General features: G+C 41.4%; 1 protein-coding gene across 1 annotated transcript in view; it reads right to left on the reverse strand.

The window, feature by feature from the left end:
* The window catches only part of SVOPL (SVOP like), a gene marked incomplete at its 3' end in the record, with an annotated part of 84,926 nt that overhangs the window by 42,744 nt on the left and 26,639 nt on the right, over positions 1-15,543 (reverse strand). Inside the window, 6 exon segments of the mRNA XM_082473193.1 lie at positions 1,219-1,308; positions 3,235-3,316; positions 4,024-4,135; positions 4,810-4,882; positions 4,884-5,016; positions 9,041-9,114. Of these exon segments, the coding sequence (XP_082329319.1) occupies positions 1,219-1,308; positions 3,235-3,316; positions 4,024-4,135; positions 4,810-4,882; positions 4,884-5,016; positions 9,041-9,114 (564 nt within the window).

Here is a 15,543-nt window from a genome sequence, read left to right on the forward strand (position 1 = left end):
CTGATCATCCAGAAATAGGACCAATATTTTCCTGCTGCCTTTCACCATTATGTTCTTTTCTGAACATGGTGAAATAATAAGCGCAAAAGAACTGTGAAAAGCAAAACCGCAAGACCAGAACTGCCCTCATTTTTAACTAAGTAGGCAAAATAGTCCCAAAATAGTTTTAATAAGGGTGGTAGCAAAATCCCATTAAATTATAAGAAATACACATTACAGTCTGCTTAGCCCATGGCAACCCCCTTTCTCTGAAAACTGCCCCTCCCCAGTTGCATTCATCCATAAGCCTGACTCTTGGCCGCAACTGATTTAGCTCAACTATGAACAACTGACCAGGCCTGGCCAGTGAGATGCCAGAGAGAGCATCCTTCTGGGATGCAGAGAGTACTTTGGTGTCTTCTGGTGCCTGGATCTAAGGATAGATGTTTGGGATTTGCGGGGCTGCCACGTCCGTGGACAAGTATAGCACCCTGGTCTTGAGGGAGTACAGCCTGATTGCTCAGTGACCCTGGGCCCCAGAGAGATGTGAGGGGGACAGAGCCTGGGTCCCTGACAGCCCTCACTGCCTGGATCAGGCCCACCCAGGGCCCAGCCTCACTCTTGTCTTTGGCTGCAGCCAGCTCAGGTGGATTTCCATTTCTCGTGGCCAAAAGAGAATGATCAGGGCAGAGGGGCAAGCTGTTTGGCCCTCTGAGGAACCATGACCATGTGGGTCACCATATCTGCCTCTGTTTCTCTCCTGAAACAGGGCCCATCCAACGGTCCAGATCACCCCTGGATTTTCTCCCAGCCTGTGCCTGGTTTGTCCACATGCTGGACTTGACCTGCCCAGGGCCACATCCTTGCACCCTGGTTCAGCCTCCCTGCACTTCTGTGCTCTGGTTTTCAATTGCACCCTTGACAGTGTCAGGGTTGGAGCTCATTGTCGTTCAGCTGCTCCAGCTCCTTGTGTCATCCGTGTCTTTTGCATCCTCCCCCAACAATGTCCAGCAAAATCTAAACCCTGCATGCAATGCAATACATGCTATTGACTGGAAGCCTGGAAGCATTAATTCAGCCTCTTTTCCCAGCCAAATTAACCAGACAATGGGAAAACAACATCTCAAGGAAACTCAAGTAAACAAATCCTTGGTTAAACCCTTAACCTGAAGGGAGCCAGGTCCCTCTTTCCCCACCTCCCTTAGACATATCCTCCCTACAGAGACCCCTGGGCTGTACCTGGGATATAAATGGCGCCACCATCGCACCAATGCGACACAGGGATCCACTGGTCCCCATCCCCAAAGCGCGCATCGTTGTGGGGTAGACCTGGAGTAGAGGAGTGTAGAAAGTATCAGTTAGCTTAAACCCCTCTTTCCCAAGTCCTCTGCCCTTCCCTCCACAGGTCAGGCTTTGGTATATACAAAAGACCAAATATTCTATATGGATATATAGGATATAGAAGATGTTCATTTTCTCAGGTATACAACTTTGAATTTTAACAATATCAGAAAATAAACACTTAGAAATTATCCTTTAAGTGAGCAAATTCCAAAATATGTGTTTAATATTCCAAACGTAATTTTAGAAAGGTACTTGCAATCAGACAGAAGATTTCCACTTTAGAGCTATAAACGTATAAAGGTGGTTCTACTGAATGGAAAGAAAATACTCCCCAAATAATAACAATCCAACCAAACCTTTAATACAGATACAGTGAAAAGAATCGACGAGAGTGCCACATACATGCTACACCATTCACCATGTTTGTGTTGCAAGATCTTATGGCGCAGTCTACTTTCTTGCTGCAACTTTCTTGCATTTATAGTAAAATCTCATTAATCTGTACTTCACTGATTCAGAGTTCTTAATAAATAAGCAAATAGTATTTAATAAAGAAGATTTTAAGGAGAATATATGAAAGAATGCTTCTTTTAATTTTAGAAATTTTTCTCTTAACGCTATAAATACTGATCAGTTTTCATCAATTCACTAAAGCAAAGCACGTGGCCTCTTTACTTGGCCGCATCATGTTACCCACCATCTGCCAAATGCAAAACACAAGATGCTTTCCTGCCCCGGGGGGGCACTGCTATATTTATAAGAATGTCTGGGGTGGAGTGCCTTTTCACAGAGGTTTTTTCTAGAAAATGAGGCTGCTGGCTATTGAAAACAATGGATTCAGATACATACAGATGATCTTTGCTCTAATATCAATTTTTTTTGTTCATTTTTGACAATTCTAGGAGATGAAATAATAGAAGACAAGCAACTTCAGGTACACATCTTTTTTTTTTAAGCAATAAGTATCAGGGAAAAAATACTTAGGAACGACCCTTTAAATGAACACATCCCAAAATATGTTAAATTGAATATTCCAAATATAATTTTAGAGGCACATCACAATACACATAGACTTTTAAGTTCACAAATTCACAATAATTTTAGAAGATTGTTAATGGAACTAAATGAAATAATACATATATGTCAAATGTGTCATAATTTCCTATTTTTATCTATGTGAGGGGAAAAGAATCTTTTTCTCTGTGGTTTTGATATGTCATCTGTATTCTAAATAGACTTCTACCTTTCCCAAGATGAAGATGAATGCAGCTTTAGCAGTCCCTATAGCACCACTTTCTCTGGCTCAACGAAAGGCAAAACCAGTTAAAATACTAAGTTTCCTACTCAGATATTGCTTATTTCTAGGATCATTTGCTCTTTAAAGTGGTGGTTTCTGAGAAGCTCCTCAGAAGTAGATGTATTAAGTAGATATAGTAATTCAATAAATTAAGAATAAATTACTATTATATTCGAATTTAAGCTACCTACAACAAACAACAGACATAGTGGGATATGATCTTTCAAAAGAATAAAGGTGAAAAATACATTCTAATTTTAAAAAGGGAGAAATAGGGTGTTTTACATTTTATCAGCAACATGCAGGTACCGGGCCTATCCCTATTTCTTCAGGAAGCACAGTATGAGGGCAAGAGTTGCTTTTAACATGGATGCAGTTTAGTGAGAAAGGGAGACGGTCTTATCTTTCTTCTCAGAGACTGGCTTTCACTAGACCCCATGGGGCAGGAGAAAGGCCACATCAAATAAACCTTCTGGTGTCATTTTAATAGGATGTTTTTAGAAAATCATCAAAAGTCAACAGAAGCCAGGGATGCGTGGTCTATAGACAAACACCTGCTCTAAGTAGCTCACCTCGCACACCTTGATGTAACCAACCCCTTCCCCAAAACTAACCTCAGCGGTGTAAATATAGATGGTGTTGAAGTTGGACGCCACCAAAGCCCTCAGCATGAAGAGGAAGCCGATGAGGCCGGCACTAGGGAACCAGAAGCGAGACGTTACCAAAGGCAACACAGAGGGCCTTCCGGGGCCCCATCCCAGTACATGACAGATGCCAACACACATCCCTGAAGACCGGGTTCCGAGGGAGGTGTTGCCCCTCAGCTGGCCTGACTGTGGGGTCCTAAAGCAAAAGCCTGACTCAACCCTTCAATCCTGTTCCCCCGAAGTGTGCCGTTCCAGCCCAGCCCCCCAAGGAGAGCACACCTCTGCCACCAGCCTTGGAAAATGGTACAGTTTGCAGAATAAGTCATATATATTATAAATGAGGCCCACTCTAGGGTCACAAATTCAGAGTGCAATGAATTCTCCCACCACAGGTATGCTGTCTACATCACTATCTTGACAACGTGCAGATCATTTGGTAAACAACCGGAGGCTCCATTCTCCAGGAAGCTTTGCATAAAGATCCTAAATATCTTGCTAAGCGAACGGAATACTCCCACGCTGGTACCCACGTCCTGTGGGTGCTGAAGATGGACCTGCTCAGGAGGAAGAGGGGAATGGGAGGGGCAGGTACCAGGGGCTTGTTTGATCGTTCTAGTCAAACAAGCAGCCTGTACTCTACTCTCTTGGTGAAAGGGACTTGCCCCTAACCTCCACTGAAGGCCATGGGTCAGGAGACCTCATTTTAAAACCACTGCACAAAACTAGATTGCTTTAAAGCAACCAGACAGCAAATACCTTGAAGTGCAAATATTGAGGAGAAGGAAGAATAAAGCTATACATCCCATGGTAATAGAAAGGCTCAGCCGTCTTCCCAGGAAATTAATGCCCAGGATATTTAAAGGATTCACTAGGGAAAAAATGACAAAGACAATTTTCAGAATCTTGAAAGTAAATGGCACTTATTAACAATGGCATGGATTCCTCCCTGTCATTTCAGAAAGAAGCAACTTAATCCAAACGTCATGTGTATTCCAGCCAAGACCCAATCACACTGTCATCAACTTCATGACTCCTTCAATATGCTTTTCCCACGGGGATCCGAGAACGACAAGCACTGGAGTATATGAAGGATATTTTATGCCCAGGATGCTTATTACAGCATGTAGGTCTATTGTAAACTGCCAACTTGCTAGACCTTTATTTTAAATGTTTAATACTGTTTTTCAAATTCAAGGTGCCATTGATTTTTAAGTACCATTATTTTATGTCTATTAAAGCAGAAACAGTGCTTCCAACTGAAATCTAACAAGCCATTGTGAGACACATCCCAGTTTCAGAGATGTTACAATGTAGGGGAATGCATCTTAGAATTGATATGATGCACTAATTCAAAGCTCCACTCCTCCAGACTTCTCCCCACACTGATCTGCACTGGAGACACCTCAGCATGACTTGGGGACTCGTCCATTTCTACCAGGCAGGAGTCAAGTGTATGACAGGTCGCTCTTCTCTCCTCTGAGACTCTGAGTTGCACGTCCCCCACCCAAAACAGAGAGCCACCCAATACAGAGAGATACTTACGAGCAATTTCGCCAATGGTGCTGATAATCATGGTCTGGTAGTCAGAAGGGGCAAACGCCTGGCAGTGGCAGGGGGCTCTGGCTCTCCTCCGAGACCCCTACGGTCACCACTACCTCCAACTCCGACCGTGAGCCACACACCAGGTCCCGCTCCAGCAGCTCCGCACTGGCCAGGATGACCCCATAGTAGGCGAAAGAGATGCCCAGCCTGGAAACAAGAAAAGATGGACATTAGGAAAGGCTGTCACCAGGCCTGAAGGAGGGGTAGCACCGTGAGAGGTGGGGAGACGTGGGGAGAGCTTCTCAGGTGGAAGGCACGGTGTAGGGAGGGGAGGGGAGTGGAAAGTGGGGACACGTTTCAAGGGGATACTAGGGGGTGGCCTTTAGCGGAGGCTGCATGGTGGGAAATGAATTTGCAAGAAAAAGCAGGATGGAACTAGATGGGGGAGGACCCCTCAGGCCAGGAAGAAGTTTTGTAAGAGGCAGAACAGAACTAACACTGCGTTGAAACTGTCTCCCTCATTCTACAGCTTACGTACTGTAGCCTTGACCATAAAGAGTTAAATATTAGAGAAATGTTGCTTGTGCCCAAACAGCTCATTAAGTTCCCTGAAGAAAGTTCCCATCCCAGGTGGTCCCGGGTTAGTTGTGGCTACTACTTGTAGATAAGTTCGTTTTCAGCTAGCAAATAAGCAGAGATAAGTGTGGTAAAGTAAAAATAACTGCTAACGACTTGAAGTTTTGCAGGAGCCTTGTGATGCAGCCTTGTGAGCAAGCAGAACAAAGAAATGTTATGCTTCCCTTGAAGGCCAGGTGGCTCCAGGAAGTCTTCAACTCACCTTTACCCTTTAGTCTTGAACCCTCCCGCTTCCCCTTCTCCCTTAGCATAAAAGCAGCCTGAATTCTCTTCCAAGTTAAGATGGTTCTTTAAGAGTTTAGTCCACCATCTTCTCCGCCTGTTGGCTTTCCGAATAAAGTCGCTATTCCTCGCCCCAACACACTGTCTCTTATTGGCCTGCCATGTGGCAAGCAGTAGGAGCTTAGACCCCGCAATAGTTTGTTTTCTGCAGCCGCTGCAACAAGTTAGCACAAACCTAGTGCTTTAGCACAGTGAGTATCTCACAGTTCTGGAGGTCAGCAGTTCAGCAGCTCTGGCTGACTTCTCTGCTCGGAGTCTCACGTGGCAGAAATGAAGGTGCAGGCAGGGCTGCTCCACTTTCTGGGGAAGAATCCATCTCCAAGCCCACCCAGATGGTTGGCAGAATCCAGTTGCACGGGGGTGTAGAACTCATGTCCGTTTCCTTGCTGGCTGTTGACCAGTGGTTTTCAGCTTCTGCAGGCTTCCTTCATTCTCTGTCTGTGAAGCCAGCAACAGCAGATCGCATCCTTCTCATGCACTGAAGCTCTCCTTCTGCCTCACCTCACGCTTTCTCTTCCGCTGCATCTCTGATTCCAGCTGGAGACATTTCTCTACTTTTAAAGACTCAAGTGATAATATTGAGCCCACCTGCCTAATTCAGGATACTCTCCCTATTTTAAGGCTCGTAACCTTAATTACATCTACAGTCCCTTCGCATCTACATCCAAATTAGTGTTTGATTGAATCCCCAGGTGTTGGAACTCTTGGGCATCATCTTTTCAATTCTGCCTTTCGGACGCCATGAAGCTATGGAAGGTTTTTGCTTTTGCTTGATGTTTTCTTACTATCTTTTTTTCTGTCTATTATTTAATAGATATTTTCATTGAGATATAAACATAACATACAGAAAAGTTCCTATATCGAAGTCAAGAAAAAGAATATCAGGGGAATTCGCTGGCAGTCCAGTGGTTGAGACCCTGTGCTTTCAATACCGAGGGCCCGGGTTCGATCCCGGGTCAGGGAACTAAGATCCCACAAGCTGCGTGGCCAAAAAAAGAAAAAGAAAAAGAATATCAGCCTCCCAGAAGCCCCCCTCATGCCTCTCTCATTTTTACAGAAATGGTTGTAAAAGCCACGTGTAAAAGACAGATGGGGACAATCAAGGAAAATCACATATGAACTGCATAGTGGACGATATTAAAGTGATGATTGTTAATCTCGTTGGTGTGAGTTTAGGATTGGAATTATCTAAGAAAATGTCCTCAAGTAGCTGAGACTCTTAATGAAGTATCTGGGGATGAAATGGCATGAAGTCTAGGGCCTGTTTGAAAATACTTCAGAACAGAAAAAAACAGCTGAAGTAAATATGGGTAGATATCAGTGATTGTCAGATCTGGGCAATGAATAAATCAGGGTTCATCATGGTATCCTCCTTATTTTCATGGGCATTTAAAAATTCTCATAATGAAATATTTAAGAAGAAGACAATAATCACAATATTTCTCCTTGTTATTAAGGTAGCTTTAATATTCTTTTTGTTTAATTTCCAAATATTAAGTGTATTTTTTTTTTGGCCATACCATGCAGCTTGCGGGATCTCAGTTCCCCAACCAGGGATTGAACCCAGGCCACAGCAGTGCCAGCACCAAGTCCTAACCACTAGTTCACTGGGGAATTCCCCAAATATTAAGAGTATTTTAAAAATTAAAGAGTCTCAAGAGGAGACACCCACCTATTTTTAGTGATTATATCTGGGAAAGGCAGCTAGACAACCACTTTCCTGAATTCAAACACTATAGATTAGTTTCCACTGTTTTGAATCTTTATATAAATGGAACCACATAATATGTATTCTGTGTGTCTGACTTTCTTTGCTCATTATTACATTTGTAAGATTCAGCCATGTTGAGCGCAGAGCACCAGTTTTCTCATTTTCATCACTGTGTAGTATACTATTTTATGAATATAACAGAATCTATCCATTATACCTGTTGATGGGCATGTGGGTTGGTTGTAGTTGGAGCTGTTACAAACAATATAATGCTATTTTATTTTACTATGCATTTCTGTTGGGTATAAATCTAGGAATAGAATTGCTGAGCCATAGGCTATGCATACTTCCAACTTATTAATAGAAACCTCTAAACAGTTTTCCAAAGTGGTTGTACTAATTTGAATGCCAATCAGGAGTGCAGGAAAATTCCAGTTACTTTACATCCTTCCCAACATGGTCAGTCTTTTTAATTTCATTTTTTATTTTTTTTTAAAGTTATCTTTTCAAACTTTTTTCTTTTTTTAAATTTATTTTTGGCTGCGTTGGGTCTTCTTTGCTGCGTGCGGGCTTTCCCTATTTGCAGCGAGTGGGGGCTACTCTTCGTTGCAGAACACGGGCTCTAGGTGTGCAGGCTTCAGGAGTTGTAGCATGCAGGCTCAGTAGTTGTGGCACACGGGCTTAGTTGCTCCTCAGCATGTGGGATCTTCCCAGACCAGGGAGAAGACCCATGTCCCCTGCATTGGCAGGCAGATTCTTAACCACTGCACCCCCAGGGAAGTCCCCAGTCTTTTTAATTTTAGCCATTTGGGTGGATTTGTAATGGTGTCTCATTTGTTTTTTTTTTTTTTCTCATTTGGTTTTAATTTGCATTTCCCTGGTGACTTTAAGGTTGAACATGTTTTCATATGTTTATTTGATACACATTTTTGGTCAAGTGCCTGTTCAAGTCTTTTGCCTATTTCTCTACTGGGTTGTGTATGTTTTTCTTGTTGAAAAAAAATTATATAATAGAAATATATATTAATAATATATAGAACATGTATGTATAATTTGTTGGACATATATGTTGGAAATTTCTTCTCTCAGTTGGTGGCTTACCTTTCAGGCTCTTCATGATTTCTCAGGACACAGAGTTCCTAATTTAATGTAGGCAAACTCATTAATCTTTTCCTTTAGAGTTAGCACTTTTTGTGTCCTGTTTAGAAAATCTTTGCTTATTCAAGGTCATGGCTGCATAGAGAGGACCACTGAGTCTATTCCTTTGAATTTGATTATCAGTGACCTCAAAGGATCAGTTCCTGGAATGTGGTGAGGGAAGAGACCAGGCTGCAAATGGCTAGTACAGAGCTCATACACTCAGATGAAAAATTTAAAAACTGTTTGTAGATGATTTGGATTTTTTTTTTCTTTCTCTTTCTTTTTATATTGTTATTTTATATCTATTTTTTGGTTGGTGGTATTAGCAGAAAGATAAAGCATTGCTGGTGTCTGCCTTGTGTTTTCTCCCCAGAGCACTCAGAAGGGATTTACTTCAGTGGGCTTTCTCCCACTGAAATGCTTGTTTATTTAAACCTAGCTTTGAAATAATACCATTCTTACCATATGACCCAGATCTGTAACGTGGTCTGTAAATATTTAGCACCCAATAGGTCTGTAAATCTTCCTCTTTTTTCCTGGGGTAGTGAAAGGGGGAGACAGAATAGATTTAGTGGGTTAAGGACAGGCAAAGGTGACTCTAATCTTTTAGATCACAGAAAATAAGAACAACATGGGAATGTGGCAGGGTGAGATAGCCACTCAGCTCCCCAGAGACCCCTCACATAAATACTGTTTTTAACACATTCATCTCAGCCAATCAGTCTTTGCATACTTTTTATTATCATTGTCAAGTACCAAAACTCATTGAATTTAAGATTCTAACCCTTTCACTCTTCCTCTTCTCACCAGTGCTGGCGAGAGGTGGGGTGGAGTACGGAAAATAGGAGTATACATGAAAAGCAACTATAAAACTGATGGGAGAGCCTTTTAACATTAAGATGAAAAAACCTAACATTAAAAAAGAGTGTGAAGCTTGTGCAAAAAACAAGCAGCCTAAATTTGAAAAGAGGATACAGTGCCCAATTTCTTTGTGTGTCTTTAGGGTAATTTGTAAAAGTTCTTGTCCATCGTCAGTGCCTACTAAGTATGTTTGGATCAAAATAAATAAGGATGGGTTGTCTATGATTGGGCAGTAATGGATTTTTACGTAAAGCTAGGAATGCTTGGAGGGTGGAGGAGGTGCTCAGTTGAAAACCAACTCTTCTTTTCTCACAAATTGACCTGGGATTACAGGCCCCCTCGAGGGAGTCCAGAAGTGTGGTCTGGGAGTCCTGGATTTTATTGTCACCGAAAGAGCTTTCAGAGAACTTAGAGGTCTTTTGCCCCACGCACCCCCCGCCCCCAACTTTCAGGCTCAGCTCCTGGATTTCATTGTGGGAGGACTTGAGCAACTGACACTCCACTTTCATCTGCTTTACATATCGGGGCTCTGGTTACTCATCTTTGAAAAACCTCTGATCTAGCCCTATCCTCCCATTTTCCAACACAGAATATATGGCCCAGAGTGGGTAAGTGACCTGCCCAAGATCACACAGCTGTTTGGAGGCAGAGCCAGTCTGGACTCCCAGTTTCCCGTGCACCAGTCCCGAGTCCTGCCCATCTGCCTCTCTGTCATGTCCCCTGGGTTTAGATGTGACTATGGTCCCCTCACCGCCCCAAGTGTCATTGGAGAGTCATGTTATTATAAAATATATACATTTTATCCTAATAAGTCATTTGGTTCTGAACCTTTGGCTGCAATCCAAATGGGTGGACTTATTCACCTCCTGCATGGTGTGACCCATCCTCAGCCCCCAAAGCCTTTCATCTCAGCGTCTTGGGAGTGAAGCTGCAGAGGCCCCACTGCCCACAGCATCTTGCCCAGCCTCCTCTGCATGGCACTCTGACAGCCACCAATGTGACCAAACTCACTGCGCATTCCCACCTTTGGTCTCACACTGTTCCTCCTGCCTCAGTGGCCTTCTTCCTCCCCTGAGGCTGCCTCTCCTTTCAGTGCGCAGTGTCTGCCCCGCTTCTCTCTGAAGGTGGCTCCCACTGGCTTACGGTCACCTCTCCGCTCGGATCCTACACACTCTGCTGCCTGGGCCACTCACCTGGTTCTAAGCATCTGGGCTCTGTTTTGTTATTGATTCTTTCCTACGTGCCTCTCATCTCTCTAACCAGATTTAAGAGACCTGAAGGCAGGGTCTATTGTTTATAGCTCTGTATCCACAGGGCCTTGCTCGATAGACCACTGTGGAGAAGAACAAGATCATCTAATGGGCATGATGGATGGAGGCAGCAAGCTGAAGTCAGGAGAAGTAAAGTGGGAGGAAGAAGGGAGGAGGAGAAAGGGGAAGGATGTACAGTGAGAGGGAGGAGGGAGGAAGGAGAATGTTGAGAGACGGCTGAGAATATAGAGAGGCTGGAGGAGGGAGGGCGGTTCTTATGAGAATTGTGTTACTCCAAAGTCATATGTTGAAGTCCTAACCCTCAGAGTGGGGCTGTATTTGGAGATGAGGTCTTTTAAAGAGGTCACTGGGGAATTCCCTGCTGGTCCAGTGGTTAGGACTTGGCACTTTCACTGCCGGGGCCCTGGTTGGGGAGATTAAGATCCTGCAAGCTGCATGGTGCAGCCAAAAAAAAAAAAAAGAGAGGTAACTGAGCTAAAATGAGGTCATTAGGGTGGACTGTAATCCAATTATGACTGATGTTCTTATGAAAAGAGGAGATTAAAACAGACACACACAGAGGGAAGATGATGTGAAGACACAGGGAGAAGATGGACATCTAAAAGGCAAGGGAAGGGACCTCAGAAGAAATCAGCTCTGCAACACCTTGGCCTTGGATTTCTAGCCTCCAGAATTGTGAGAAAATTAATCTCTGTTGTTTAAGCCACCCAGTGTGTGCTATTTTGTTATGGCAGCCCAAGTGAACTAATACACAGTGGCAGAGGGAAGGTGGGGGAGGGAGGACGGGGATGGGGGATAGGAGGTGGAGAAGGAGGGTGGAGAGGGAGGGAAAAGGAGGAGGAAAAAAGGAAAGAGGAGAGAAGTAACCTCGGTGCTCTTCAGTCTTGGAACAACTAATGGGTTCAAAGGAAAAAATACGCATCAAAAATGGTTGGAATTGGACCCTCATGATCATTCAACTGTCCGTGGTTTTGAGTTAATTGTCTCTGCTAAGATTTTTTTCTCTCTCTGCAACCAATTTTATTTTTTATATATTGACAATCAAAATTTCATAGCCACTTAAAGATTATGTGCCAGTCTCTTCAAAGCACAATCACTTCCTTCATTTAATCATTGTTGCCTAGCAACTAATTAGTCTTCCCACTATGCTTTGCATGATTAGATGTAATTGTCAGTATCTTGGTAGGAAGGTGGGAGTTATCCGAAACTGCCTACTAGTAGGGTCCTGACCTCTGAACCACAAGAGCTTATTTCCAAACTCCAGAAAATAAATTAGAATAACAGAATCATCCTTAATTCTTTCGAAGAAAGCTTGAGTTTCTTTCTCTTTTTTTGGCCACACCACACAGCACGCGGGATCTTAGTTCCCCAGTCAGGGATTGAACCCGTGCCCCCTGCAGTGGAAGCACAGAATCCTAACCACTGGACTGCCAGGGAGCTTCCCAAAAGTTTGAGTTTCTTATTTCCCAATTAGGTTTTGAGGCATGTGTAATAATTAGGGGAAACACTCCACAAAGCAAAGTGAGAATACCTTACCAAACTACAATTGTGAGTGCGGGGAAGTTTGGGACATTTAATCCTCATTTTTGCATTATTATTGAGCACGTTCTATCTCACACTTAACACGTCCAGCAGCAGGCCAGGTGGCAGTGCGATTACAGTGTTTTTGTCATCAGTGATGTCCTGGGAAACCAGTAAGAAACACCCAGAAAAGCTTACCTCTCACTTGTGTGTAGGACACTTAAGAACTGTACATTTGGACATCACCTGTCCTGCTGTTGCCCCACAATCCCTGAGAGAGTCAGATTTGGGGAGGTGGGTGGGGACAGCTGTTGCTGCTCTGGACCCGGCTCAGGCATGGAGCAAGAGCTGGGTCAAGAAGAGGCTCTGCCATAAAGTGGTGCAGCCACTATGGAAAGCAGTAGGGCTATTCCTCAGAAGATGAAAAATAGAACTGCTGTATGATCCAGCAATCCCACCTCTGGGTAAATATCCAAAGGAAATGAAAATAGGATCTCAAAAAGAGATCTTCACTCCCACTTCACTTCAAAGTTGTTCTAGAAAACTAGGACTGAGAAAATAGTTTGGAAGATTCTGAAAAAGAACTTTGACAAGGGGTAAGTACCTTACTAAATATGAAAATTGTATTATAAAATACTATAATTAAGAGTGCTATATTAGACCAACAATTAACCTGTATCCTTTTCCCAAAAATATAAAATGCTCTACTTATTATATAATAAATCTCATATATATTTGAATCTACAAACCTATCAATTAGAACATAATATTCAACAATAGATTCAAATATATAGGGGACAGATTATTCAATAAAAATACATAAGTGCAACTGGTTAGCTATTTGGATATGACAAAGCTAAAACTGTACCATGCTCCTTATATCCAATTAAACCGACATAGATCCAACATTTACATATTAAATGTGAAACCAAATTAACCCAACAAAAAGGAGAGGGATACAAGAATGCAGTGGTAAAAATTAAGTTTGACACCAATAAAAAAGTAATAAAAACATTAATAAATCTAAATAGATACTGACTTTAAAATAATGTCTAATTCAGGGCAACTTATGAACAATATGAAATTAAAATACCAGGCAAAAATGATTTGGAAGATGAGATGGGCAAATCAGAATGAACATGTTTAAGGTTCTTGTATTGTTCAGAAGGCAGATAAAGATACCAAACGACATTAGCTATTGTAGGTGCACATTTTCACTATTTAAGGGCTGTAATAAAAGAAATAGAATGCATAAATTCCAAGCCAGTAGAAGGAAATATGGGGGTAGGGGTTGGCGAGTGGAGCAAACTGAATCAATCTAATAGAAGGAGAAAGGAGAAAGAAAGCAGAAAAGGAAAGACACAGTTAAGAAGAAATAGAAAATGAACGACAGAGGTAAGTGCAAGTATGTCAGTAATCACAATAGATACAAACGGATCAAACTCATTATTAAAAGATACATACTATCAGATTGAATGAAAAACAAGATCAGCTATTTATTTATAAGAAATATGTTTAAAGCAAAGCAACATAAACAAGCTAAAATGAAGAGCTAGAAAAAGGTACACCAGGAAAACATTAACCCAAACTAGTTCTGACATATTAGTATGAAAGAAAATAAAATTTAAGGCCCAAAGCATTGTAAAGAAATATTTCAGGTAGTCAGATCAATCCACACACTGAATAAGTCAATCTTATGCTAGGATGCAGCAAGATAGCCTCAAACTGTATGGAGTAAACTGTCAGGCCTATAACGAGAAACTAACAAAACCGTCGTCTTATTGAAAAACTGTTAGCTGAACCTGGCAAAATCTAGAACAGGTATCAGATATTTACATGGCACAATTATACTGAATATAACAATATATATGCTCAATGAGAACACATGTTCTTCTTAAGCACACATGGAATATTAATAAAAAGTCACTATGTAGAGAACAAAAGAAGTCTCAATAAATTCCAAATAATTGACAACATGCTCTGGTCAAAATGCAATTAAATTAGAAACAAAGAATTTAAAAAATCATTAACAAATAAGTCATTGGTTAAAGAGAAACTCATAGCAGTTACAAAATAGAAATAAAAATAAAATTACTCTGTAACAAAACTTGCTGAATGCAACTAAATGGTTTATTAAAAATCAAAAAGACTGAAAATAAATGAGCTAAATACTGAACTCAAGAAGCTAGAAGAACATAAAAAGCCAAAGAAGTAAACAAAATAAGGAGTAGAAATTAATGAGACCACCAAAAAAACCAATAAAGAGAAAAACAACAAAAACAAAAAAGCCCTTATTCTTTGAAGTTTAATAAAACAGACAAACCTCTAGTAAGAGGACCACAGAAAAAAGAAGGCACAAATAAACAATACTAAAAGCGAAAAAGAAGACATACACAGTAGATATTTGAAACAAAAGGGAACACTGGGAATAATTTTATACCAATAAATTGGAAAGCCCAGATGAACTGGGCAATTTTCTAAAATATATATTACCAAAATTGACTCAATCAAGACTATTAAACTAAGTAGGCATTAACATTTACACAAACTGAATGATAGTTTTAAAACTCCTCTTTCTGATACCCCCCAATTATTCTGTTACCACTCACCTTAAAATAAATATTAGGGATAAACTACTTTACAGATAAGTTTTACCAAACATTCCAAGAGGTTAATTCCTATCTCACATAAACTGTCTTGGAAATGGCAGGACAGTGCTGGAAAGCTCTTCCAGCAGCCTGTGACTGACCTGCCTGCAGATGGGTGAAGTGGGTGGTCTGGGCTGGTGTGAGAAATGATTGCAGATTGACCTTGACAGTCCTGGAATCAATAGAATTTAAATGCCAAATTTTATTTTTAAAAAATCATTTAATAAGGTTTATACGTTTGATATCAATAAGACAAGGCCAATACAAGGAAAATAAAATTATAAAACAATCTCTCCCCTATAAACAGTGGGGCTAAATCATGTGACTAGCTCTGCAAGGTGTTATTATTTCCATTTCATTGATGAGAAAAGTGATGGTAGGCAGTCAGAATGGCCATCATTAAAAAGTCTACAAATAATAAATGCTGGAGAGGGTGTGGAGAAAAGGGAACCCTCTTATACTGTTGATGGGAATGTAAACTGATGCAGCCACTAAGGAGAATAGTATGGAGGTTTCTCAAAAAACTAAAAATAGAGTTGCCATATAATCCAACAATCCTACTCCCGGGCATATACCCAGACAAAACTATAATTCAAAAAGATACATGCACCCCAGTGTTCATTGCAGCACTATTCACAATTGCCAAGACATGGAAACAACCTAA

The sequence above is a fragment of the Balaenoptera physalus genome, assembly GCF_965194825.1.
Source record: "Balaenoptera physalus genome assembly, chromosome: 8".
In the NCBI taxonomy this organism is placed as follows: Eukaryota; Metazoa; Chordata; class Mammalia; order Artiodactyla; family Balaenopteridae; genus Balaenoptera; species Balaenoptera physalus.